A 27,675-nucleotide genomic window follows, 5' to 3' on the forward strand; every position below is an offset into this window, starting at 1 on the left:
AATATCTGCAGCAGATTATAGTGGGAAATCAGCTAGTTTTATAATTATAATAGATATTGCACGATAAATGCTCATGCATTATTTTGAATTGCTTTTCATTAAAACGTGACCAATGCATTTAAATTTAAGCGATCAGACCACAGTATCAATCAAAAGTTAATAATTGAAAGAGTAAATATTATTGCAATTTAACATTTCTTTATAGGTTTTAGCTAAAGATTCTAAAAAAAATTTTGTTTTAATTTAATCAATTGTAGTTTAGGTCTTAGTTTGTAGATTATATGGTTTAGGTTGATTTTATTGTTGTTTTTAGTTGACATTGTAATTTAATTATTTGTAATTTTAATATTTTCTTTAATTGTTTTGATAATTGTGATTCTTTCTAGTGTTTTTTTTTGTATTTGTGTGCATGTTTATGTTTATAGAATAGACTAATTATTAGCTTTCTTGGAATAAATATGGAAATATTTTTTGATTGGTGAAGAGCTTGTTGAACAAAAGCCGGGCTAAGAAATCTGAGTATTCGGTGTAATTGACCTTGTTCGTGAGTACAGAAAAGAGTTAACGATTGTTAACATTTTATTACTTCTATCATGGTTTATTCGAAAGTAGTTTTAAATTTGTTAATTTATCTAACCTGCAAAAGTTACAAAAGTAAAAAAACATAAGGAAGACAATGATGATTTAAGTAATATGGAAGTCAAAAGTCATCAGTAGTTGTTGTTGTTTCTTTAAAAAAATATGGCTCTGTTCATCGGAGGACAATTTTGCCAGTGTCTAGTAGTTTTTGCCGTTGTACGGTAAAAAAGTTCTAGAAAACGAAATATGAGAGGTAATGGTGGATGAACGATGACAGCGCGTATCAGTAGTTATAATTAATACCTAATTGAAGTGAATGTTTTCCAACAGGGTTCTTTCGTCTCACTGAATATCAACCCAGCCCTATGGCTTTCTTTATGATGTTATAAAAGTTGAAGGATTTTGGGAATTTTTGCAAGATTGGGAATTCTGTTACCTACGTAGCTACAAAGCGAATAAGAAAAGAACAAAAAACTCCTTAGCTTTTCTAAGATTTCCCAGCTCACAAAATAAGTTGACATTTTTATAAATACTCAACAAAATTAACTAAATTAAAAACTACAGTGTACTCAATTAAATAGATTAAAAATACACGGAATAATAGTGCTCAAAATGCTGGAAGCGTGTTCTCGTCGAATAGCGATGTTAAAAAACAGCAACCAGCATTTTAGTAACCAGTTGTGTCATCCAGGCTCTCTTTTAAGTCTCTCAGAATCTCAAAACTGACAGCAATAAAACTGTAACTGCATTTTAATTAGAATCAAACTTACAAACAACTTGCATGTGCAGCGGCGGGGAACGACCATCCCCTTCCACGTTGGAGGCAGTGCACGTGTATTTGCCTGCTTGGTGCCGCGACACGTTGCGAAGTGCCAGGTTTGTGTTGCCTGTTAGTATCACTCCGCTAGCTGCGTTGTGCTGCAGTATTGTATCCTGAGACAAAGTTTAGTTAAGTTATCTGTCATCAATACAATACAATACGATACAATTACTCTTTATTGTACACCAGAAATAGTAAGCGATACAGAAAACAGGTACACAGAGAAACACATACACATCTACACATACACATTATCGTACATTATACACGTCTAAAATAAATATAGGCAATGGGATAAACAGCCACATATAAATTAATGAATAAATAAATTAACTAGGGTAAAGCTAATTATCACACCATCATCTTATAATTATTAGCTTTATGATAATTTATTTATTTATTTGTTGCTGTTTATCTCACTGCCTATATTTATTTTAGACGTATATTATATGTACGATATAATTATGTGTGTATTCGTAGATGTATTTCTGTTACGTTTTAATTTTATGATCTACTTTTGATGCACGACCTGTTGTAAACTACTCCTTCCTTCTTTCTGTAAAAAAGGTTCCCTGGAAGAGATCGTTCTTAAGCGATAAAGCCGCCTATTGCTTACCTTGTTGTTGGTTGTTGTTGCTCTGTGTATCTGTTTTCTGTATCGCTTTCTGTTTCTGGTGTACAATAAAGAGCCTTTGTATTGTATTGTATTGTATTGTTGTATTGTATTGTAAAGTGTGTACGTGTATACTTAAGCTCTCATGTAATGGCCTGATGTGTATGATTTGTTAGCTCAAATCGTATTAGTATTTTGTAGCATGAATGAGCTTGTTCTAAGCTTGCGAGTTCAGTTAAAAATTTAATCAACCCTTTGTGCGATTGTGGTCAAACATAAAAACATCTTTTCAATGAAAAGGAGAGAAGCAAAATTCCTGTAGATTTACTTTTTTTTTATTCGACTGGACGGCAGACGAGCAAGTGGGTCTCCTGGTGATAAGATTACCACCACCCAAAGACACCAGCACCAGGGGACTTTTGACTTTCCTGTCTGTATGTTAATATGAATCTATGTGGTGACCTAGAACAGTTTTTTTTACAAGAAACAAGAGCTTACACGACAAGAACAGCAAATCGGCACATACTGCGTTATAACTTATTTACATTTTTATTCGAACGGACTGTTGCTGTTGACCTCAGATGACTTTTACAGCTTACCGGAGAGAGGGCGAGGCCAGATGGGCCAATCAGCAAGTGGTAGTTTTAACTTAGCGTGCCAAAGGGTGCTCGACCTCAGAATTTGGACGCTAAGGAGAGTTATGCAAGCAATCGGAATTTCATTTCATCATCATCATCATCAGTCGGAAGACGTCCACTGCTGAACAAAGGCCCCCCTTAGAACGCCGCAATGAACGGAACGACAACTCGTCACTTGCATCCACCGTGGGAAGCGTGGTGGTCCGGTTCGTGGTCGCCACTCGAGGACTTGTCTTCCCCAACTTAATTCATCACTTCGCGACTTTGGGTATCGTAATAGTCCAAAGCCAAAGAAAGACAAAAGCAAGGTAAGCCTACTATAAAGCAAACACCAACTTGTAAAAAATAGTACCAAAATCTATGGGACGAGCCTCCGGGTTTAATCCCACCTAGTGGGAACAAGCAACAATAGCGTAATAAATTACGGCAACCCTATGGGCGTGAATAGTTGCAGTTTGATTGTCGGTTTGAAAGTTGGCGCAATCGTCGTACATTCCCCATCACTATTATTGTGACATCAGCATGAATCGGCTGGGTCACCGAGGTCAAGGCCTAGTTTGTTCTAAAATCCCCGTCTGTCCCAACCCATTATCTCGCCATGCTGGCCTTTGTTTCAGATTGTTGAATCAATTGACTCAATATCAATGATTGTAACGAATTTATTACGTTTTTTTTGACAGAATTATGTTTTTATCCCAAGACTCGTTAAAATTTAATTGATGGAAGAAATTATAAAATAACGAATTAATATCTATCTACATAATAAGAGTTTCATAAAATTAATTATTTAGTAGGTAGCTGTCTGAAATTACAACTTGATAATTAATTATTCAAGAGTTTTCGGGCATGAATATGTTTTGAGAGAAGGACTCCTGTTTAATTGGCATACATTGTTATTGTATGTATGTATGTATGTATGTATGTAAACTCTTTATTGTACAAAAGAAAATTAACAAAATACAACTGACAAACATTGTATTGTTACAGTTACTTTATAGCTATGGCGTTTTCAATTCATTTTTGAAATACGTTATGATTATGAAGCATGCAATTGAAGCTTTTAATAAACAGTAAATGTGCCGAGCTCATGTTGCGAAAAAATCGCAAGCATTTCATTTTAAATTCGTGTTATTCTCGACTATTTTTTTCATTAAAATCGTCATAAGCCGACGTGGCTTGCGTACTGAATGCACCTAATGCATCAAATACAAGGTCTATTGACATATACATACACATATAGCCAGTTGCAGGCGTGGCTTTTGAATTTATCTGCACTAGTACCTATTGCTGTAACTAACTTTTTCAAAGTCAATTAAAACGAGGACCAAATGGAATGAATGTGTTTTGATTTTATAACCGCAATATGTAAGTTGTGTACGTGACACATCAAAAAATCTTTGCCCATTAGATACAACATGCCATCATCATCATAATGTCCCACTGATGGGCACAGGCCTCCTTGCAGAATGAGAGAGCTTTGGCCGTAGTTCCCACGCGGGCCCACTGCGGATTGGGAACTTACTATATAATCACCATAATTATCTTGATGAACAAATTTCTGCATGCATCACGGGTTCTTGTTTCACATTTGTCTCTAGTTTTGATTCTGATTCTGCGATGGTGTACGAACGCGGGCCGTTTTTAAGCATCGGACTGGCCACGTCGCGTGTCCAGTGCTGTGTACGTCAAATAAGTACGGTACTTTGCCTGTGACGGGTTAGTCCGGGGGCTCTGGGGGCGCTGGGGTCCTACGAAATTCGAAGTTCGTATCGTACCGTCCCTCTCACTCTCTTATTAAATAATATTAGCACTTCGTAGTATAGGCCTGAGATTGTGATCTTGGGATTAATGTACAATCTTTAATTGCTGAAGCAGAACGAATGACAATAAGTCATCGATTCAGCCAATATGCGTCCCATAGCGAAGTACACGCCTCCTCTTAGAATGGGAGGGCTTGGACCAGTTTGGATTGGATATTTTACAAGAACCATTGAATTTCTTTACAGGCAGGCGTACCTAGACGCAGGTTTGATCAAGATGTTTTCCGTCACCGTAAAGTTTATCGTAAATTTCAAATGAATGCGAGCCTAGGTTCGAACCTAGCTTCAGAGGCCATACGTTAAACCACTAGTCTACCATGGCCAATAATGTACGGTACGACCTGATAGTAGAAACCTTCATGTTATGAACGTGGAGGGAGCAAATTATCAAGTTGTTCATTCCGGTCGGCAAATACGAGGTCGCACACCAACTCCTACCTAAGTACCTGCTAATGCAGTGAAATGCTATGTTACTTACTCTCTCTCACTGTAATTTTTGATGTTATAGAAATATCATATACATGGTACTTAAATATTTATGATACCGATAAGCAATTCACATCAAGACTAAGTGTCTACAAATCTGAAACGACAACCCAATCCACTCAAAAGAAAACCACTTGACAATCCCAACCCTACATCGTATTGTAAACTAACAAGTCACGTCCTGGTTTTATGCACCCAAAATAATGAAGATGCACTCACGTCGTGTTCCCACACCACTTTATAAGCCGGTGGATTTGCGTCCACATCGCAGCCGAAGTACACGTCGTCCCCCTCCTCTATGTCTTGGGTTTATCTTAGCGCCTAAATGCATCGTCGCTACTGGCACATCTGTGAACAAGAGCAGTTTAGACTTGACCGTTCTCACATAAGGTTTACTTTTGGGAGGATCTTAAGAGGGTTCCTAAATGAATGCATAATTTGGAACTACTGAATTATGCAGCATAACCGAGTAGTTCCTAAGGCCCACTTGCAGTAAACACATAAATCTCGAGTTAGCGTTAAGCTCAGTTTAGTAGTGTCAAATTGTATGGAACTGTCAAGCTTAAGCCTGGATTAACTACTAAATCTAGATTTTTTTTTCCTGCAAGACGGCCTTAAGCATAAATTATTCTATATTTATTGAAAAAGGATAACAGTTTAGGAGGTTGCTTTTTACCGTGCTCTTTTGACACAAATTGGTAGAATTTCAAAAAGCCAATATAACAGTCATGAACAGGGTTCGTTGAGCCACCTACCATTGATCGTAATTTGGAATGCTATTTCTGGTTTATTAATGACTGAATAATGAATATTTACTAGAGGTATAATATACCTAACTCAGCTAAATTATGAACAGTGGCGAGTGGCTCAACAATCCCGGTGCTCGATGCGTTGATACATTTCGATGAATATTTTAACCTTCTATGAAATTTTAAAAGTGTGCGGTTCATTAAGTTGTTCGCAACATGACTAAGACATTAAATCTCAGAAGGCGTTGATATACAAGGGTCATATAAAACGAGAAAGTCATACTTTTTTCTTTTCATGACACATAACTTACAACAGTGAAGTCGAAATCCGAGTCACAGATCAGATAATGACATTATAAGCTTGTAACTAAAACCAATCAAATTGTTAAGATCTATTATGAACAATATAAATTGACATTCCATTATTACATCGATCGGAACAAAAATGTGCTGGCGGTTAAATACTTATGAAACTATTAAGTTTTTTGGTCAAGGTAATCTGTATCGGTGACCTTAGAACATTAAATAATTAAATGGATAGATCGTAAACATTGTTTGAATAACAAAAATAATTTATACTCGTAAATTTTGATACCTTTAACCCAAGTTTTTCATAAAAGAGGAGAATAAGCACAAATAGAAAAAAAAGAAGGAAAACATTCTGGACTACATGGAAATAAATAAATAAAATAAAATAAAGATGAAAATGCTCATGTCACGAAATGGTCCCAAATCAGCAAACTGCCGGTCTTACGAATGCGTTGATCTTCCTTTGGAAATAGTGCACACTGCTCCAAAAATGGGTTATGGCAGAGATCTTGCTTCAAAATGGTATTTTAAATTTCTTATCATCTTAGTAGCTTTAAATAAACTCACAGTAAATGTTGAGTGGCAGCTTGCTCTCGATGCTAGAATGGTTGAACTTGGGATGCTCGGCGCGGCAAGTGAGCGTTTGCCCATTGTGCGTTTTCAAAGGCGTCCATTGCAGCAGCGATTGCGTCTCGTTGCCGTCTTCTGAATCCTGTCAAAGAAAGGTCTACTTACTTGAACATTTCTTTCTTCGAATCATAAACCGGGACGACTAAAGACTACTTATATTATTTGAGGAGAATATTTGAAAAATACTGGGAATAAATTCCAATAAAAATCAGCCAATAAAAAAATATTTTCAGCAGTTCAAACCTGGTGAAGGTTAACGGTTTCGATTTAAAAGTCTTTTACGAAAAGACGACGTCAGAACAGAATACAAAATAATGCACCAAATAAAAAATAAAAAATTGCATTGAGCAACATGACTTAGATATTTTAGTTGAAACCAAGTGCCCAAAGGTTTGGTGACGTTGCCTGTTCACGTAGCTTATTGTCAATGCGTTGACCTAAAAATATGCCAGTCTTATATAGGTCGCCGATAGTGTTAATATTATTAAACACGCTGTTATTAGCTTTAGTTGTTGTACTCGTATGTAATATTCGCCCATTTCTTATGGTATTGCCACTTAATTTAACAATTACATGTAATTTGATAACAATTCAATAAATTATGGTACGGTCAGGGACTAACTCATGAGCCACCATCGAACCATTTCACAGTTAACGTCATAGTGACATTGCATTAATTAAGAAGCAAAATCGTAATGAAATTCCTTTGAAAAGGTTCCATGGTGGCTCATGTCATGAGTTTAAGTTCTTGACCGTACTTACCATCTGTACTATCCGTGCTGATGATGGAGTCAAAACCTAATTTGAATGCCAACTCTGAAGAGTTGATAGAATAGGCAAATAGGAATTGGGCTTGTTAGTAAAGGTTTAGGGTGTACTTTAACTAAAATGGTACCAGGCAATGGCAACTTTGGTGTAGAGGCCGGTTTACCATTCGAATAAGCGTGTTTTAGTTATTCACCCAAATTTTATTGTTCCAACATTTTACTTCGTTATTTTATTAAGCCCGGGTCACTTTTACATGAGATAGCTTATGAAAAGCAATTAAAATTAACTGTGCCCTGTTTAATGGATTAAAAATGTGTTTTTGCGAAATTTCTGTAATGTGGCATTAAAACATTAACAAAATCCAGTCGGGTCAAGCGTTTCCGGAAACATTCTCGTAAAAATGTTTTATTCTTTTTCCTCTTCCAAACAAATCTTAATGTTCTTTTAATCGAAACAAATCGCGATTCAAATTGAAAGCTCATTTCCAAAGGCCAGTGACTACACTCGTCTGTTGTTAAAACTACTTAGCATTTTTTTTAAATCTTAATTTAGTTACATGATTTTAGTTTCATTCCGAAAACAGGTTTCAAAATGCTCAATATAACAATTTCATAATAAATAGAAAAAAAAATAAGGACAATATTTTTACATGCTTTTGTACTAACTAGCTTCACCTGTAACTATTAAGATATCTATTACACATTACAGTAAGTAGCGAAATCTAAGAAACTTGATTTTCATCCACCTCCTTTTATGATATTGACACGAAACTCGGAATTTATGCGTTATTCTGATAACAATATCGTAATCACCGAACTGGTCTGATGATGGAGCCGGAAGCTAACCAGGGTTTCGGGGTATCAAGGTCAGGGCTGTATCCAGGGTCTGAGGGAGCAGTAAAGCAAGCACTGGAACTTCATGACAGAACAACGTAAACTTAGTGTGTTTGGACTTGTTAGAATTGTCTTAGGATGTACTTTGACCAAGAATGGTATTCATGTGTAATGGAGCAGTCGTGCAGGTTTAACGTAGAAACGTCTAGATATTTAGTAGTATAGTTTTTATCTCTGAAAATTGTATAATTTTCACGAGATAGCAATAATTGTATTCTTGGCAGACGGAACAGCGATAGTTATAGTATCAAACGCTTCGTAATCGATTTTAAAGTAAACAATGGCTGTACATGTACAAATTGGGTACCTTGGTTAATACTAACGCTGACCGGAAATTAATAATTTAGATTGGAATGGGGTCATGTATTGTCAACATTTATTACGATATTATAACGATTATTAAATAATAAGGTGATGGTTTGGTTATCTTCAGTGTATTATTGTTTATTACCACACGGATCATTTTAAATAATTAAATCCCACTAATATTATAAATGCGAAAGTTTATAAGTCTGTTTGTTTGTTACTTTATCACGTCTAAATCGCTGAACCGATTTGGATGAAAATCGGTATACAGATAGTTTGAGTCCCAGGGGAAGGACATAGGATAAATAGTTTTTATCCCGGAAAATTGCATAGCTTACGCGAGATAATCAAAACTGAATGCTACGCGGATGGAGTAGCGGCTAGTTTACTAATAAAACCCAATGCCTAAATATATTGAATAGGGATGTTGACGCCTTTAAAAATAATTCAAATTCACGACTCCAGTAAAAAAACGCTTTTAGTAGCCCTAAAAACCGGATTAATTTTCGATTTACTGTAAAATTAGTGTTTTTGTTGCTTTAAAACAAATAAATAGTTAGTTGATTGAGTTGGCAAACAAATAGTGACTTATGACGTCATAAGAAGGGACGCTCGATTTTATTGAAAGTTTGCACTTTGAAGTTGAAATATTTCGCAAACAAATCACTGCATCGTAAAATTGTCTTAGCAAACCCCTAATGGTTTTAAAAGACCAATCCAACGATATACCACACTAGTTCAATGAGAAAAAAAATCACCCCCACTTTACGTCTAATGGGAGGACGTACGGACAGACAGACAGATAGACAGACAGACAGACATACATACATACATGGCGAAACTATAAGGGTTCCGTTTTTGCCATTTTGGCTCCGGAACCCTTAAAAAGTACGTCAGTTGACTGGCGGTCTCAATATCCTTATTATTCAAATTGTTTAAATTTATCCTTATTTTTTATACCGAATTTCATCTAAATCAGCAGTTTAGACGTAATGAAGTAACAAACAAAAATAGCTAAAATTTAATAGCTAAAAGTGGCTTCAAAACGGTGACGTTTCGTGTGCTCTGCCTACCCCATTTGGGAATACAGGCGTGATGTTTGTGTGTGTGTGTGTTTTTATTCTAAATTATTTTTCTGTGTATCAAATGTTAATAAATGTTTCTGTCTCGCTCTTTCTCTCTATTAATTTATTCGTTAGTGATTTAAGATCTTATATAATCTTCACCTTTCTCAATATGGAAAAAATGTAAGCTACTTTAAACAATAAAACTGAGTCTTTAGAATAATACGGAACGTTGTACAGCTAGATGTTTTTTTAATGTGACAACTTCAACAGTAATCCTTTAAACTTATAGGCAACAACTGGCTGACAATATCCGAATTAGTATTGTTAACCGTGTATAATTCTTTTCACATCTACGTTTGTAGCTATACACGAAGGAAATTTACGTTTAACTTCTCAATCTATTTCTATACCGCTACCTCCTTTGAGTAGTTGAATAGCGCTCCCCTTGGGACATGTACGAACAATGTCCATAGCTTTTCACAACTTCACTTAAGACACTACAGAGTCGGTGGCGCTTGAGTGAACAGTGCCTCAAGGTGTAACGGCTCCGCGATCAAAGCGACCGTAATAGGTTAAGATCATAAATCGGGCTAACTTAACGTTGAGACGCAAAGTCTAGTTGATTTTGGAAGTTTGACAAAGATGCCTGAGGTTCGGAATATTAAGTGAGATAGGCCGTAGGCTGTTCAGAACAACGCATAATAAGCCACGCGTTTATTGACTTAGTAATTTAGACAATGGTAGATTAAACTTTACGATATGAACCATTAACCCCATATGAGCATGATAATAATATGTAAAAAAAGTTAATAGTCAAAATGCCACACACGGGACTTATCACGCTCAAACACACGAGTAATATAACAAAAGTCCCGTTTGTAGTATTTTGACTATGTGTGAAAATCACGAAAGTTTAAAACGTTATAAAAACGTTTACACACACACAAACATCAAGCCTGTATTCCCAAATGGGGTAGGCAGAGCACACGAAACGTTACCGCTTCGCAATTTTAGGTTTTAAGTTTGACAAAAACGGTACAATAGTGACAGGTAAAAACGTTAATAGCCTACAAAATTGCACTCAAGTACACAGCTAAGTAGTACAATGGAGAAAACTGAATCACATACAAGAGTAGGAACTTTTCATAATCAATTTCGCTATAGTTTATTTGGCAGATGTATGGAATGTTAAATATGACATCAGTAGAACAAAGGTTCCACCCTGGTACATGATTCAGTATCTTTCAATAGGTACGACAACAATTTTTTTTTAAATATAATACTAGCTTTTGCCCGCGGCTCCGCCCACGTGGAATTCGATTATCGCGCGCTGTTCCCTCGGGAACTGTGCATTTTTTCGGGATAAAAAGTTGCCTATGTCACTCTCGGGCCCATAAACTATATCAATGCCAAAAATCACGTCGATCCGTCGCTCCGTTACGGCGTGAAAGACGGACAAACACACAAACATGTAAACACACTTTCGCATTTATAATATTAGTATGGATAGTATAGTATGGAAGTATGGATTGATAAAATTCAATCAGATAAATTATCGAAATTGTGATACGAACATTTTCAAAAGTAGTGGCAATATTCCGGATTAATTTGAAAACATCTACCAACATTCATAAAAATAGAACTTAAACGTCAAATCATCTTTAAAAAAAAAGAAGGTTCTCAGTGCATTTTAAGATTTATACATTTTTTACCCGCTGTTTTGTGACCGAGTTCAGCAGCCGCCCACCGAGCCACCACGTGATTTTGGCTGGTGGTCTGGCTCCCGTTGATTTACACCAGAGCTCTGTTAACCGCCCGACGGACAGAGGATGCTCCCGAGACAGGATCTCCACGGTGAGTGGCCTTACTGTTGACAAATATGAAAAAAACATGACTTTTGACAAATTTTAAATTTCACGAGGACATTACTTTGATTTTATTTTTGATTTAGCGTGTGTGGGAACTAAGGCCCAAGCCCTCTCATCTGCGAGGCCTATGCCCAGCAGTGGGACGTATAATAATACAGATTGGGATGATTATGATAATTTTGCACGCCACCAGAACCAGCAGTTGATTTAAAATTCGAGACCAAGTTCCCATGGGAAATCTGTAAAATTATAATTGTGTTTACCCTGACATTACATTAAAACCAATCGTGCCAATTTAAAAGAGTTTAAACAATCAGTTGACATTTCGTGATTTTATTCCGATCCTGTGGGAATATCAGGATAAAAAGTAGTTATTCTAGAAGCCCAGCTATTTACATAATCAAATTTCAACCAAATTCATCTAGTTCTTTTAGCGTGAATGAGTAACAAACATAAAATACACAAGCAACAAAGTTTTGCGTTTATAATATTACTAGAAGTATAAAATGGAAGATTTTAAAAAGAAGTTGTGATTGAGCAGCAGCGCTTTGATATGACAGTCTGTAAGATTGAGGATGAAAATGCAATTTTTGTCCCAGGCGCCTTAATACCGTCTCGGCTCTATAGGGAAGTGCATTTCTCATGAATCACTAAATGTGCTCAATTTCATTTGAATAACTATAACCTACTGCTTCATTTTATTCAAAAACGTTATGCTAAAAAATTATCTACAGTCAATTTATTATATTCATACGCAGGATTAGCGAGAAAAATTTGTTTTTTAGTTTTTTGCTTTAACTCTTAAACTATGCATATTTTGTGTACATTCTATAACAAAGCTGAAAAGTATTTAATTTCTAAAAATTTGTAGGTAAACCAGATTTCCAGACTCCTTGATATTATCCCGCCTTTTCGACTTATCCTTATTACTTTCGACTTATTATTGAAGAAACAGAATCGTTTATCCATTACTCACCTAGGTTATGCCATTGTCACCTAACTAGTTTTAAATATTGTGCTGTTTATAAATTATATGTGTTAGTCTTTAGGTATTTATTGTATGTGCGTGTTGCCTGAAGTGAATGGTTTATTATTAGTTTAAAGCTGGTAACTTTGTCAGTACATTACAAACAAATTACCAGCTTTGTCTTATCTTACAAAGATTCGAGATTCTGTTTCACTGTACAATTTCATACTAATCTGAAGCAATTTTAATAAAACTTTATTCTTGCAAGTTCTCGTATGAAAACGGTCGCCAAATTACCCAGCACAAAGTGGTCTCAAAAACCACTTTCTCAAGTTAACAGTTGGCCACTGAGATACCACATAATCTCATAAGTGCTTAGTTTTTTGTAACACACGACTCTCTGCTATGCAATGTGGATAAAATAATGTAATAAGAGAGAGAAAAACCACAAGGACGTGTCCCGAGGACAGTTAAGCGTTTGCTCATGACAGCTAAAGATATTTATTATTTAAACAGTTATATCAAACTTAAGTATTTTAGCATTTCGTTACACAGGATCAAGAATGAACAGCGATTGTTGGTACTTAACTACATCCGTAAACTATTTGATCGTTTAACTGGCAACGTATTTTGAGGACCTGCCTTTCGTACTCTAAAAATATTTATTTAGATTTTTAGAGTATTTACTCTAAAAATACTTATTTAAAACAAAAACCGTCTCAATGAGTAACGGATTCAATTTATAATAAAATGTACCTAACACGTTTTTCCAGCTTTGGAATAGAAACAGTGAAATATACCAATGCGTGTAAGTGAAATATAAAAATGAGAAATGTCTTTGCAAAGTCTATGCTCTAAATAAATAACTATAATTCAGGAGTTATTTTCAATTTCTAAGACAGTTTCTTTTAATGCCAATGATTTTATCACCGTATATAAATAAACCACTGACAAACAAAATAACAGATCACTTTCTATACATAACATACCTATGAACGTGGTTGTATAAAAAATACACGCTACTTTTGCTCGTCAATATACTTATACTTCCAAGTAGCCGTCAAAGAGTCCTAACTTTAGTATATGAGGAAGCTAAGAGTATTACATCTTATCAATTCAGAAAGGAACACTCTAGAAAAAGGTATTCGGGAAAGTGTTCAAGGCTTGAAAAATATGTATGAGGCGATTTATAGTTCGGCGGAAGGTAAAACAGGCGTGTTAAGATCGTAAAAAGTGATTTCAGCCAATCCCAACGGGAATTTATGCGAAGGGCAGGTATTACTAAACGGTTTTGAAATACGTTTACGTTTTATTAAATTCGGGAATTACGGTTTTGCATATTAAGAATGACTTATTGTGGAAATCTGGACAAGACAGCAAGGATTTTATGGTAAATACTAGTAAAATACAGTATAAGGAGGACTGTGTAATATTTACCTTGATAAATATAGATCCAAGACGTGGAGCTTCACTATAAATAGGCTTTATAAATAGCTCCAGAGTTGCTCAGTGAGCTATGGATAGGACTATGCTCGGGGTTTCTCCACAAGATTGCATTTGAAATGAGGAGATACGTAGAAGAACGAAGGTCACCAATATAGCCAGACGAATTAGCTCGTTAAAATGACAATTGGCAGGCCATATAGCACGGAGAACAGATGATCGTTGGGGCGGAAAAGTTCTCGAATGCCGACTACGGATCGGAAAACTTAGCGTAGGATGGTCACCAACGAGATAGACGGATGATCTGGTTAAAGATTAGGGCATGGATACCGGTATACCGGAAAAACCAGGATAAAGCTGTACATAGACTCGCGATGGATGCAGTCCACTTCCAACCGAAGCAACTGAAGGTCTACTCGTATAGGGGAGGCCTATGTCCAACATTGGACGTTCTACGGCTGATATGATGATGATGATGATGAACGTTGATAAAATAAGCAAAATTCAAGAGTATAGATATTTCGGAAGCCTGATAAGTAAAGAGCTAAGATCTTTTTTAGAAATAGGAATAAATCGTACTACCTAATCCCGGCTATAAGAAAACCAGGCTTTTATCCTGTAAACAGAAGAGGATTAGGTACCTGTCTGTTGAATAAGACGGGATTTCAAATCAGCGCCATCAATAATAATCTTGTGTATATTCAACTGAATCTTTGTGCTACTGATGCCGTATTGACATTCCGTACATCTGCCAAAGAAATCATAGCCAGATTGATTATAAACAGGTCCTACCCCTGGTCCTGGTCCTAGTACGCGATACAGTTTCCTTGACTGTGCGTTAATAGCAATACGAGTACTATAATAACATCAAAATTCGGGTATTTTGAAACGCCTGCTGAGCTGGCAACGTTGCATTTTTGTTATTTTTTCTCGATTATTCCATAAAAATTGAATGAAAATTAATGATGTTGTTTGATAGAACACTTCTTAATATATAAGTTAATGTGTCTGCTCCAATAATTATTCGTTACTTATAGAATTTTTTTTTCTTTAAAAACTGGTCATTAACATTAATTGGGTTTTAAGGAATATAAAAGTCTATCACGAATAATTATTGGAGTAGACACATAACTTATATATTAAGAAGTGTTCTATTAGAAAACATTTTTCATTTTAATTCAACTTTTATGGAATAATCGAGAAAAACTAACAAAAATGCAACGTTTCCAGCTCAGCAGGAATAAACGCTCTTAAACGAAGGATTTATTTTCAGGAGCATTTATATCGTCGTAACTCCCGGATGTAACGAAAGGAAAATTTCTAAAATTCAAATAAAATACTCACAGTAAATATCAACTTTCACAGAAGTTGTCTGCGGCTTGGACAACAACGTGTTATCCGCTGCACACGTGTATACTGAGGACACATGTGTACGAGTGGCGTTCTTGATCACCAAGGTCAATGTCCTCGGTAGACCGGCTGGCTGGAGCGCACTGGGGTCCAGTGTTTCAAGAACCACCTCGCCTTGAAGCCATTGGATCTTGGGTATAGGGTTACCTGTTACATGAAATATATTTGTCAAAAAATGTACCTACATAATAACACACTTTAAAAGAAAAAGACAACTAATAAGGACATCGAGGGGACAACAAAATATTGATATCGTTCGTTGTAGATAGTTGGTCGTTCTAACTAGTGTCATTTTGGTAAACAAGATCTTGATGAGATTTTTTTGAAGGTACATTTTTTCAGGTTTTAGCACATATCTGAAATATTTATTTTGTTCGAATAGCATTATGATTACTTCAGGCAAAAGTTTTTACATAAAGTTACCGACAAATTTGGTTTTCTTTATTTTTGCTCTACGATCAATAGGTAATTTAAGAGCTACAGGGTGTAGGTATAACATCAACATCGGAAGCTATAGCAAAATCAGGAGAAACAATGTTTTTGGCACCCTCGGCACAGCCCCCACCCTTAAGGACTTTTAGTATGTTCATCTCGATAACGCAAGGTATAAAATTGTACCAATTTTCAAAAGTACATGTGTTTTTTCCCTGTTTTATTTTTATTTTCTCCCCTATAGGGCATAAGAAAAATATAAAAATCCCACCCAAAATTATTATTAAGAGGATTCTAAAATATAAATATTTTTTTTATCCAAAGTGCAGCGTGTGAGGTTATCACAATTATTCCATCTCAATCAGTTTCCAAAATCACCCTCATTCAAGAAAAATGTATTTTGACAAAATGTTTTCCTTCGCTTTCCATGCCGCATAAGAAAGGAATGAATGTAAATTTACATAAGCAAAACACATTTAAACATGAGCAAAATTGCTTCAATAAAAATATACCATCGAAGTGCTCTCATTCTATTTGCCGTTTTAAATTTATATGCCATCTTTTACCTCGCTTTTCTCTCGTGAGTACAAGAACACATGCGAGCTATCAGCTTTTAGCATAAAATCACTCGACGAGACGTTCGCGGTAGCATGGAATGCTTTTATGCCAGTGTATCCAACTAAAGGTTTTATTTACTAAGCGAAAATAATAAAATATCATCACAAAAGGCCCCTAGTTTTATTATGATGAAAGACAATATACGAAACAGAAGGAAAAATGATACGAGTAATGCGCTTTCTTTCATTGACAAATTGCCCCACATAAGAGCTGAATGCCAAACCATCGATGTTTGGCCTGCCCCAATCATATTTATTCCCCTTTTGAGTACAGTCAAAGTCAAAGTCAAAATATCTTTATTCAATTTAGGCTACAAGTACAACAAGCACTTATGAATGTCAAAAAAGTGGAAGAAAAACAGGGGAAAAATGCGGTATAAACATACACTTACCCCTGTTCACTGAGCAAAGAAGCTTGAAATCTCCCCCTTCGTTATAAGGACCCGCGATCCCGGATATCTCTTTGCCGAATTCGTCAAAGATCACCGGCTTATTGGGTAGCTCTGAAAAGAACGAGAATTAGAAAACGACAGTTTTATTATATGATTCGGAATGAAAGAGCTTGTCAATGAATGTCGCCGCTGGCTTATCGGGCGATTGACGGGTGAGATGGAAAAGGCGAGAATCGCAAGCGTTCTATAGTCAGCGGGCGGTGACTCCTCCGCACCCGTATTGCAGGACTACTAAAATACTTTTTATTTTTTATGTCATTTTAAACTTGATTATTTCGTGTTTTCATTCATTAAATCCTCGGAGCTCCTCGTAAAATAAAAGGTAATAAAGCTAAAATTATATAATAGCAAACGTAATTGCAAATACCAGGAAAATTATCAAATTTCAAACGCAAAAATAATTAACTAATTCACAAGAAATTTAGTTTATTCGAACAACGCTCCAGTAGGTATTCGCGTAAAAATATTCAAATTCCAAATCAGAACTCGTAGAATTGCAAAAGGCGACGAACGCGTCCCAAATATCCTCAAATTGTGGATAAACAAACTACGAACAGGGCTTGAATGTGGCCGAGGAAATGAAAATGTTTTCGTTGACTCGAAACAAAAGGTTCCACGATATGAGTATTCAGAGGAGGATCTCTGCAATCATGCGGAGCTTTCATACCCATTCCCGCAACGTTGCTATCGCTTACTGAAATGAACAGCTGCCACCCGTTCATTGTTTCGTACGCTCGCATAAGTGGGGCCGGCCTAAAAATGAGTATTACGCCGCCGTTCGAAAAATGCGGACGGAACTGCAAAGTGGCATGTGCCAGGCTTTGATAATATTGAAAATAGTTCGTTACTTCGCAGAGAGATAGATTTTTATGTTAATTTATAAAAACAGAAATCCTGACCGATTGACTGAATGCCTTGTCAACGCTTAGACCAAATCTTTGGACCTGGAAAGCTGAAATTCGGCAAAGAGCGTCTTTTATGTTGCCGAACTTGCAGACAAAGGGATTAAGGATAGATTTTATGTTTTTTTTTGAGTACATGTAATTCTGTAAGCAGGTTGAAGTCGTATCCGCAAACTAGTAAGTAGCGTTACCTTAATACAGTGTAAATTTTGTAGTTTCTTCTTTTCATTCGACACAGATTTTTAAATTGTTTAGAATAACAAAATATCCCATAGGTATATTCTGTGACTTATTGACCCGAATTCAGTTTCCTGTTTGTGATGAAATTTTAAAACAGCCTGTGCCGTAAAATTCAAAATAAATAAAAAGATGAAGACCTGTTTACATTTTTTAACTTAGGTTCCCTAAAGCGGAGGAATATCACACCTTCTAGTTAGTCGGAAAGGTGACCGCAGTTGGGCGCAGGCACAACTGGGTTTACTAGAAAAAAAAAATTGTAACAAACACAGCTTGTTTAGCAAAGAGAATGATATAACATCCCACAGAATGTGGTAAAATTTAGACATAAAAGTCAGTTTTTTTTTTACATTAAATGAAGTCATCTTTTGCAAACATAATTAACATCGCACAGGCTGCGTGTTATTCCAATGGCCAATTGATATGGACATTTTTGTGTACCGATTCGGCCATATTTTTCTAAACCCACCTTATAAGTGCTCAAAGGTCAAAGGATAAACAAAACGATCAAATTCATCAAGAGCCCAATATAATAATAAACAAGAATACTTGTAGCTTGATCAAAACAAATACCGAAATTCCTATTTCTGTTTTTATTTTGCCGTTCGATGTTTTTTTGTCACATTCGAGTACGAATAAATGTCGTTTAGATAAAAATTGCATACGAGGCCTTTTAAGTTGTGTCGTTTGGAAAAACTAAAGACAATTTAAGAGATAAATGGTATTTATTGTTTTTCAAAGTAACCACCGTGATATGTAATTCACTTTTTCATCACACTTGCTCGTAAACGTGTCGAAATATGCAGGCTACCTTGGTTGCAACCCCCCAAATAAAACCCTCGACCTTAATGTGCTTGTCATGAAACCCGTGGTCGGTAAATGAGTCATTGCGCGAACAAATATTCTTTTCATGAAGCCCAAGGTCGGTAAATGAGTCATCGCCCGTTCTAAAGCTACTGCGCGCGCTACTGCAGGACCACATGCACACGCACGCTGCGGCGCATGCTGCGGGAGGGGGAGAGCGGCGCTACCAAGAGCGTAGCCTAATGTATCGCCAATATTTGGAAGAATTATATTTTTTCTTTTAGAAATATAAAATTTTACTCGCAAATGTGATGAAAAACATTGTATGTCGCAGGGCGGTACTAGAATTACGAACATCGACTCATTAAAATCCCTCAGTCTTCAACTTCGGGCTTCTAATAGACTCTCGTTCGTAATTCCTTATTTACCGCCCTTAAGACACAGTGTACTATTTCATTCGATCAAACCAGTTTTCAAAACATTTATTCCAGTCCGAAGTCGGGGTCTCCAAAATGGCCGTTTTGTATGCCTCAACCGCTTCTTCAGGCGTCCGGTACCGTTGACCACGAATTCGTTGCTTGATTTTTGGAAAAGAGAAGAAATCATTAAAGCGTCTGGGCTATACGGCGGGTGTTCCAGATTTTCGACGTTTTGCTCTTTTAAAAACGCAATTGTCTGCCGGGCGGTGTGCGAGCTCTCATTATCGTGGACTATACGACGTCTTGGGTTATTTTTTCGGAACTCGCCGATAACTTCAGGTAAACAAACAGTGGTACCTATACCAGTCAGCATTAACTGTTTTACGGTCTTCGAGCACGATGGTGGCAACGTGGCCATTTTTCGCTACAAACGTGGCGACCATTTTTTTCGAAGTGCTCCGTGAGCGTATTACTTTGGTCTGTTCACGGTCGACTGCTGTTTAGAATCCGGATCGTATGCATATATCCAAGATTCGTCAGCACTGATAATGTCATAAACGTGCTAAGAGTCTCCTTTGTTGAATTGCCGCAGAGTTTTGCGACATCATCTAACGCGAGCCATTTTTTGGTCTTCACTAATAAAATATGTGGTATCCAGTGTGAGATCAATTTTTTTACATATCGAAAATACAAACTGAAACATAGATGCACAGAAAAACCAGAAAAAGAGATCAGCGCTCATTAGGCAATCGCGACAATCATCAATTTGTGTTATTAAGCAATAACGACATCTCTTGTCCGGGTGAGCGGTTAATTCCAATGGAGTGCTGAAATCATGATTGGTTTCACGGGATACCCGTAAAAGTAACAAATTTGGAGTTGAAATAAAAAATACAAAAAGACTCCAAATAACCAATCGTCGGCCTAATTCGTTAACCTGCTAAGTCCACTTTTGGGCGAAAATTACTTTTCATACTTGTCAAAAAGTGCACACCATTCTCTACCGTTTGGTAAAGGAATAACGGCTATATCAGCATAAAATAAGTGTCAAATCTTATGCCCGAAAAACTGCTTTCTGACCTCCACACAGAAAATCTGCTAAGTCCAGTTCGGGTCTTAGTTTCGCACTGACAGTTATTCGCGACGCCACGTGCCTGTTGCGTCATGCGATGTTTTACTGAAAATTCGGTTTATTTGAGAAAATTATCAACAGAGTAAATTTATTGTGTTATTTCTCATTGTTCTATATATAATGTAAAGGGCGGAACATATATTTTAATAATTATTTGCTTGTTAAATTACCTATTGCTGATTGTTTAGTAAAAAGAGTCTTATCTTAGGTGTGAGTACATCTCATAATTATTAGTGATTGATTAACACTAAATACAATTTTTATTACTGGATGAATTTATTTTTATTATAAAATAATAATAAGCAAAATATTATGGATAGTTTCTCCAGCATACTCAATTTAAAAATTTAAACTTCAACACGAAAACCTGCTAAATAGTCATTTTTATTAATTTCCTGTGATTGGTATAATTATATCTTTAAAACATCAAGTTTAGTCATAGCTACCAACGGAATTTTCAAAATTTTGATTAGTTAACGATTGAAGAGTCTATGCAGTTTTTTCAATGTCCTGTAAACTTAGTCAAAATGGACTTAGAAGGTTAACGAATTAGGCCGACGAAATCATGATTTGATTGCTTAGTAGCGACATCTCTTGTCTGGGTGAGCGGTTGGTTCCGAAAGAATGTTGACTTCTCTCGATGAGAGCGAAACATAGATGTCGCTAGTGCTGCTGCATAAGTAGCGTAGTAGAAATAAGCAACCTGATATGTATGCATAGGAAAAATTCGTGTCTAAATTCCTGTCCAGCGGTGGTGTAGGGGTTATAGCACGCAGCACGGATTGCTGAGGACCTGGGTTCGATTCCCAGCGCTGGTCTCTTTTTCTGGTTTTTCTGTACATCTATGTTTCAGTTTGTAATTTCGATATGGGTTCTTAGCAACACGTTTGTATAGCTACCCATATAGCGATATCTTTATAGGTTAGCTATACCGACGGGCTCGCCAGTAGTCTCTCGCCCATAGGACTGTGTACTCGTCCTTTTGGGAATAAATAATAGTTAACAGTATTCTTGGTTTGTACTCAGTGACTCTCCCCAAATTGATATAACTCAATCAACACTAAAGGCTTTACGGGATGATTGTAAATGTAACAAAATTTGGAGTTGAAATAAAAAATACAAAAAAAAGACTCCAAAAACCAATCTCAATTTTTTTTACTCTTAAGTGATCATGAAAAAATATTTTGAATACTGGTCCCTGAAATGGTTAATGAAGCTTCTATTTCACGGTATGTCGCATGGCGATCATCGACAATCAGTTTCCGTAGAGCATCAATCTCCTCCTGGGTTACGGTACGGCTGTTTTTGGTCGGCCTATCACTAAGACTGCGTAGAAATTCTTAATACCAGCGTTCCACAGTCCGGATGCATGGTGCTTTATTATTAAAAAACCGTAGTCAGCTCTTCAAAGCACTGAAGACGCGTTAAACCCCTTTTGGAGTTGTAAAAAATTATGACTTGTCAACTTTGAACCGACGCTGTACTAAAACGGTTCGGCCAATCTCGAGTCATTCTTTTGTTTTCGAATTCTAAGTTCAAATATTTTAAGATGATACTAGTTTTTTTTTTTAATAATCACGGGAGGTTTACAAACGACAGAACTTAAAAGGCAGACCTCGTAGTAATTTTTAAAATAATGATCACGAAGATCTTTGAAGAATTTGGCTGTGCATGCTGTTTGTAGGTTCCGGCTAAACTCATTTGTTTTATTAGTTTCAATATAATAAAAATGTACTTTTACTTAATTAGGAAAGAGGATATATATTAAATTAAAAATTGTTTTGGGTCAGCCAAATTAAAAGAGCTCTCTAGAAAGAAATTCCGGGTAGTTTCATTTTTTGAAATTTAAACGTAAAATAAAACGAAGCTTATTAAAAACAATGTCACTCATAATTTCACCGTTAACTTGTTTATACACCGTTTATACGCAAAATATCCTCAAGCAATATCTAGCAGCTGCGACAAAATTTCTCCAGACAAATTAAAACCTTACACACTTCTCTTGATAGTTAAAAATCGTCAAAGCTTCTGCAATGTCATTATGGAACTGCTTTCTGTGCGTGAACAGTTAGAAATTAGGTCAAGTCGAGAACGACTGAAAATAAACGACACACAGTCTCTCTCAAGCTGAAGTTTTCTTTATTAGGGAAATTATGAAGTATTTTTAGAGCTTAAATAATCTCGTGTTACATAACTGGTTCACATTCGTGTATCTTTTGTTAACAGTTAAGTTTGGATTTAAGCCATGTTTTAGTTCTCTAGAAGTTCTATGACCTTGTAAGATTTTAATTATTATGGTATTTAGGCCGCAAAAAACTCAAGTCCTTAGTACGTATTCATTCTGTACCTACTAAGTAAGTATTAAAAAAACCTTCTGTGTGCGTGTGCATTATTTGAATTATTAATAATACCGTGATACGCAGAAATAATAAAAAAAATACATAGCTCACTCACTTACTAAAAGTCAAGGTATGCCCGACTTGTTTCGAACTAATCCGTGTTCTCGAATGGAAAGTCAACCATGAATTGCCCGCATTAATATGTGAGTGACTCTATTTTATTCTAATAATTATTTCTACGATTGCATGTTTTGTTTCCGAAAAATTTACAAAAAACGCACATTTTTTGAAATACGTACTAGAACAAAAGCAATAAAAAAACATCTTGGGACTGAAATCTTGTAGCTGTAACTAGATCATTTAAAAATTTAATTAAAAAATACTAAAGGTGCAAAGTAATGATTACATAATAATTTATGCCAGAAACGTCCTTCGGCACCATGATGCAGTATTTTCACACTTCCCGCCGCCCGAGAACAATACCAGACATTTTTGACTAAAACCACTAAAACAGACAACCGCGTTACTTTCTTGCCTGTCAATAAAAAAAGTTTCCGTAACAAAAAAGTTTCATTCGATCCGAGCGTTATTCGTGAAAGTTCGTGTTGATTTTCGTGCGGATAAAAGAGAGTTCGGCTGGTTTGGCGGGTGCGCTTATCAAGATCAACGGAAGCGGTGTTTGAATGAAACTATACCGAAGGTGGAAATTGTTACTTTATAGAGGGGTCTTTGAATCAAATTAACTCTCGTATGGAACTGATAAAACTAAAGTTTTTACCGTCGCACACGTTACAAGGCATTATAAAACCGTACACGTGCCTTTGGGGTGTCCAGACAAGAATAGCTACCCTCATCTCATCCCCTTGGCTGTCGTAGAAGGCGACTAGGGGAAAAATCCAGAAGACGGGCAGCAGCGTCTTCTGCGTATACTTTCAGCGTAACATTGCGATCCCCGAGTAGTTTGCCAAGTGTAGAGGTAATGACAACCCAATCCCCACGATGAGAAGTACAAAACAGCCACGGCCCCCAGTCCTTGGCGTCTCCTCTATCACTGGCCATGGTAGCGGGCCAGGTAACGGAGTAGTCACGCATCTGCAAAACCCCTGGTCTTGTAGATGTTTATGGGCGGTGGTGATCTCTTACCATCAGGAGACCCACTTGCTCGTTTGCCATCCAGTCGAATAAAAAATAAAAAATAAAATAAAAATAGTATGGACAGCTAAAAAGGGTGCAAGTGGCGAGTTATTATTCAGTATGGCATGCTAAGGGGGAGGCTTTTTACAAGCTTTTATTCAACTTGCCCTGTTCGTTTATTTATTTCTTTATTTATTTGGGTCAAATCTTGCAAGTTAAATTTGACCCACTTCCAGTAGTCCGATCGACTTGAAATTTGGTATACTTATGTAAATCTGGTGACAATACAATAATCTGATAGTGACATCCTGGTAGTCCGGCCAGGATAGTCTCCACAGGACGGAACTCGTCAACGGTTAATGGCATCGATTTGAAATTTGGTATTCAATTGTAGTTTGGGTGACAATACATGTACAGTCAACAAAAAGTACAGTCAGCAAAAAAAACTTGTATTTAAAAAAATATTTTTTACCAAAAACTTATTTACAACAGTGGGGGTGTTTTGGCTGATGATAAGTAGATACCTAACATATATTATGATCTGTTAACAAGTTATAGAAAAAAATTGTTGAGCAAAAAAATCCGACGCGATGGAAACAATGTTTGTTTAATACTCATTGCTCATAAATAACACGTTAAGGCTCATGTATTCTTTAAGAGAATAGTTAATCAATTTTAATCAGGATACAGTTAATTGTTATACTCATAGATGTACCTCAAGTAAAAGTTTTCTAGCTTCAATTTCGATAAAATTCGATATCCTTCATTACGTTCCATCCATCCATCGATCCCAGCCTATATACGTCCCACTGCTGGGCACAGGCCTTCTCTCAGAACAAGAGGGCTTGGGCCAATTACGTCATTCATTACGTTACTGTAAAATATTAGGTGAAAAGCTTAGAAAGAAAATCTGTTCAAAATTTTAAATCAATTCATTGATAACAATCAAGTTTTGAGTTCATAAGCTTTTGAGCAAAAATTTGATCAAAAATATGTGAACACGACTTTATGAAACGGCATAAAAGCGTGTTCAGATATATTTGATCAAAAGTTTATGAACTCGACTGTCACAAATATACGGACGCAGGATAATGCATAAAAACCCCGACTTTGTCACTTCAAAGTTCAATATCTCAAAAACAGCCAAACCGGTTTTTATAAACCATGTCTAAGAACCATCGCTAGAAAACCTGCATCATCGCTAAAAAAACCTCATTCAAATCGGTCCACCCGTTTAAAGAAAGCAAGAAAGGTTTATTTTGGCTCCATAAGTACCACCTAAAACTAAGACTAGAACTAGCACTAAAACTATGTTACTTGGTGACACGGCAGGATACCAAAAAGGGTCTCCACTCAGCATGTGTTGCCGCACATTATGTGCAGCAACGCTGGTTTTCTGTGGAGCCCAAACGTTAAATAAACATGTATGCATGAGCGAGTTCCTTTGCCCCAGTCAGACGGAGAAAAAATAAAAATAAAAAAATTAAAACCATAGACAAGGGAGAAGTGACGTGGCTCAGTGTAAAAGATAATAATACAAATACTGCTGTCGTGGCAATAAATATTTTTTAAACATTTTCTTTTGCGATGCGATGCCTCCGACAAATGGGACTGGCTGGCAAAGATTATAAATTACACCATTACACAGTTTAAGAGCTACGGTGCCACAGACAGACAGACAGACATACAGATACACAGACACACATAGCGGTCAAACTTATAACACCCCTCTTTTTGCGTCGGGGGTTAAAATTAAGGCGTATTCGAAAAGTAATCCGCTAAAGAAGCTACTTACCGTTGTATATTATTAATACTTACACCTACCTGCGCAATTATTTGCTGTTCAATTTATTGGTTCGGTAAAGAGATAAAATTTAATATTTAAATGGTAGAGATAAAGTACCGGCGTTAAGGGACGTTATTTATTGCTCCTGTGCTTGATTACTTGGTTTGCTAAATACAAGAGAAACAAAGTTCAATAATTAAAAAACGGTAAAACGATTTCGATGAAACATGTCTAAGAACCATCGCTAGAAAACCTAATTTCAAATAAAAAAAACGCATTCAAATCGGTCCACCCGTTTAAGACCCGGTGCCACAGACAGACACACACAGACACACGGACACACATAGCGATCAAACTTATAACCCCTCTTTTTGCGTCGGGGTTAAAAATGGAATCATCGCCAGTTTACGTACATAATTTGACATTGATTATTTACCTTGACACTTAACGGGCACATTTAAATTTTATAGGTAAGAACGGTAAGAACAACAGAAGCCACATTCTTAAAAATGTTTCGGTAACTGGTCGTTCTAAGTCGCTACATTCTACACTCTTGATAAAGTGGTACTGGTTATTTACTTTGCTCACCCAGGACCTTATTATAGCTACGTTTATGCAAGAAATGTGTGCTCTGCTCATGCAGCTCTTGCACGTACACACTGTAAGAACACACGCAAATTACACAAACCCATCTATTACCACCATCACACTACACTGACGCGTTTCGAACTTAACCAGAGCTCATCTTCATTGTCCTGGTTATTAATTAAGGATTGCTTACGAAACTTCATGACAATTTCCATGGAAAAATAGTGTGGTGATTCCCCCTTACTTTCCACACCGCAGTGCTGGAGTCTGGAACTCGTAGTTGGCAATATGGAGCGCTGCTGCCCACTGTCGCATCAGGTCCTCTAAGGGCTCGGTTGTTTTATGCGATAAACGCTGCGTTAAACGCAATGCGTTTGACGCACATCTAATCTAACCAATCGCAATCTACGGAATGTAATTACCAAACATGCGTTTGCCGCTGCGCTCACCGCGTAAGACAATGTTTGGTAATTAAATTATCTCATACGCATTGCGTTTAACGCAGCGTTTCTCGCTTAAAACAACCGGGTGCTTTAGGTACTCGCCTGTTACGATACTCACGGGAAGAGATGGGTTCTTCAGAGTAACTCTTCTAAAAGTAGGTAGTCGATTATAAAAACCGGCCAAGTCGCGCGCTGAGGGTTCCGTACAAATTTGTGGGTTTCTGTCAGGGATCTGTTAACACTGGATATTTAGTGTTGACAGAGCCCTGAACTTTGGTCATTTTAGATTTTTAATTGACATGGATATATAAAAAATAGGTTAATTAGACTTTTCTTAGTGGCTACCTTACCTTCATACAAAATTTTTACTTTCTAAAACAACTGAAAGTTTGAGTGCCCGGCAATTCGCATTGTAATACATTTTTTATTAAGTATGATTTTTTTCACTACTCAAAAGAGTAGTAAAACTGGTGTATGTTGATATTACTTTTAGCTCGATACTTTCACACGTTACTGGAAAAAAGTATCTTGACAGACGGATCGACGGACTACGAAGTAATCCTATGAAGGCTTTGTTTGTACCTCAGTACGGGACCCTAAAATGATAACTTAAATTGTAACGAAAGTTTAACTAAACTTGACTAAAACAATTAAACTAAAATGCACCTCAAAAGCAGAGCTTTCCGTTTATTGCCTGCCGTGCAATAAGAATAATCTCGCTTTCGATCTTCATACTGAATTCAACTACTTGCATGCAGTAATTTACATTCCAGGCGTCTTACGGCGAACTTAATTAAAACTAACTAACTAATAAATAAGACGCAATCGTACCATTTGAATATGTAAACCTTACCGTATAGGGAATATTACTGCAACTTTCTGCCGTCAGAGTGCAGCACTAGCACAAAACCATAAACAGTTTTTTTGAGTATCTTAAAATGTCCGTAGGATGCCATAATATTTCAATTTAATTTTTGGAAATATAACTCTATTTTTACGACCGATATAAATATCATGTTATTTT

General features: G+C 36.5%; 1 protein-coding gene across 1 annotated transcript in view; it reads right to left on the reverse strand.

Moving 5' to 3' along the window:
- The window catches only part of LOC141445312 (neural cell adhesion molecule 2-like), a 359,544-nt gene that overhangs the window by 56,538 nt on the left and 275,331 nt on the right, over positions 1-27,675 (reverse strand). Inside the window, exons 5-8 of the mRNA XM_074111106.1 lie at positions 16,808-16,918; positions 15,301-15,513; positions 11,391-11,545; positions 6,582-6,726 (exon numbers count right to left, since the gene is read on the reverse strand). Coding sequence (XP_073967207.1) covers positions 6,582-6,726; positions 11,391-11,545; positions 15,301-15,513; positions 16,808-16,918 — 624 coding nt within the window. The remainder of the gene's footprint in view (positions 1-6,581; positions 6,727-11,390; positions 11,546-15,300; positions 15,514-16,807; positions 16,919-27,675) is intronic.

Source organism: Choristoneura fumiferana, chromosome 2 (genome assembly GCF_025370935.1).
Source record: "Choristoneura fumiferana chromosome 2, NRCan_CFum_1, whole genome shotgun sequence".
Lineage (NCBI taxonomy): Eukaryota > Metazoa > Arthropoda > Insecta > Lepidoptera > Tortricidae > Choristoneura > Choristoneura fumiferana.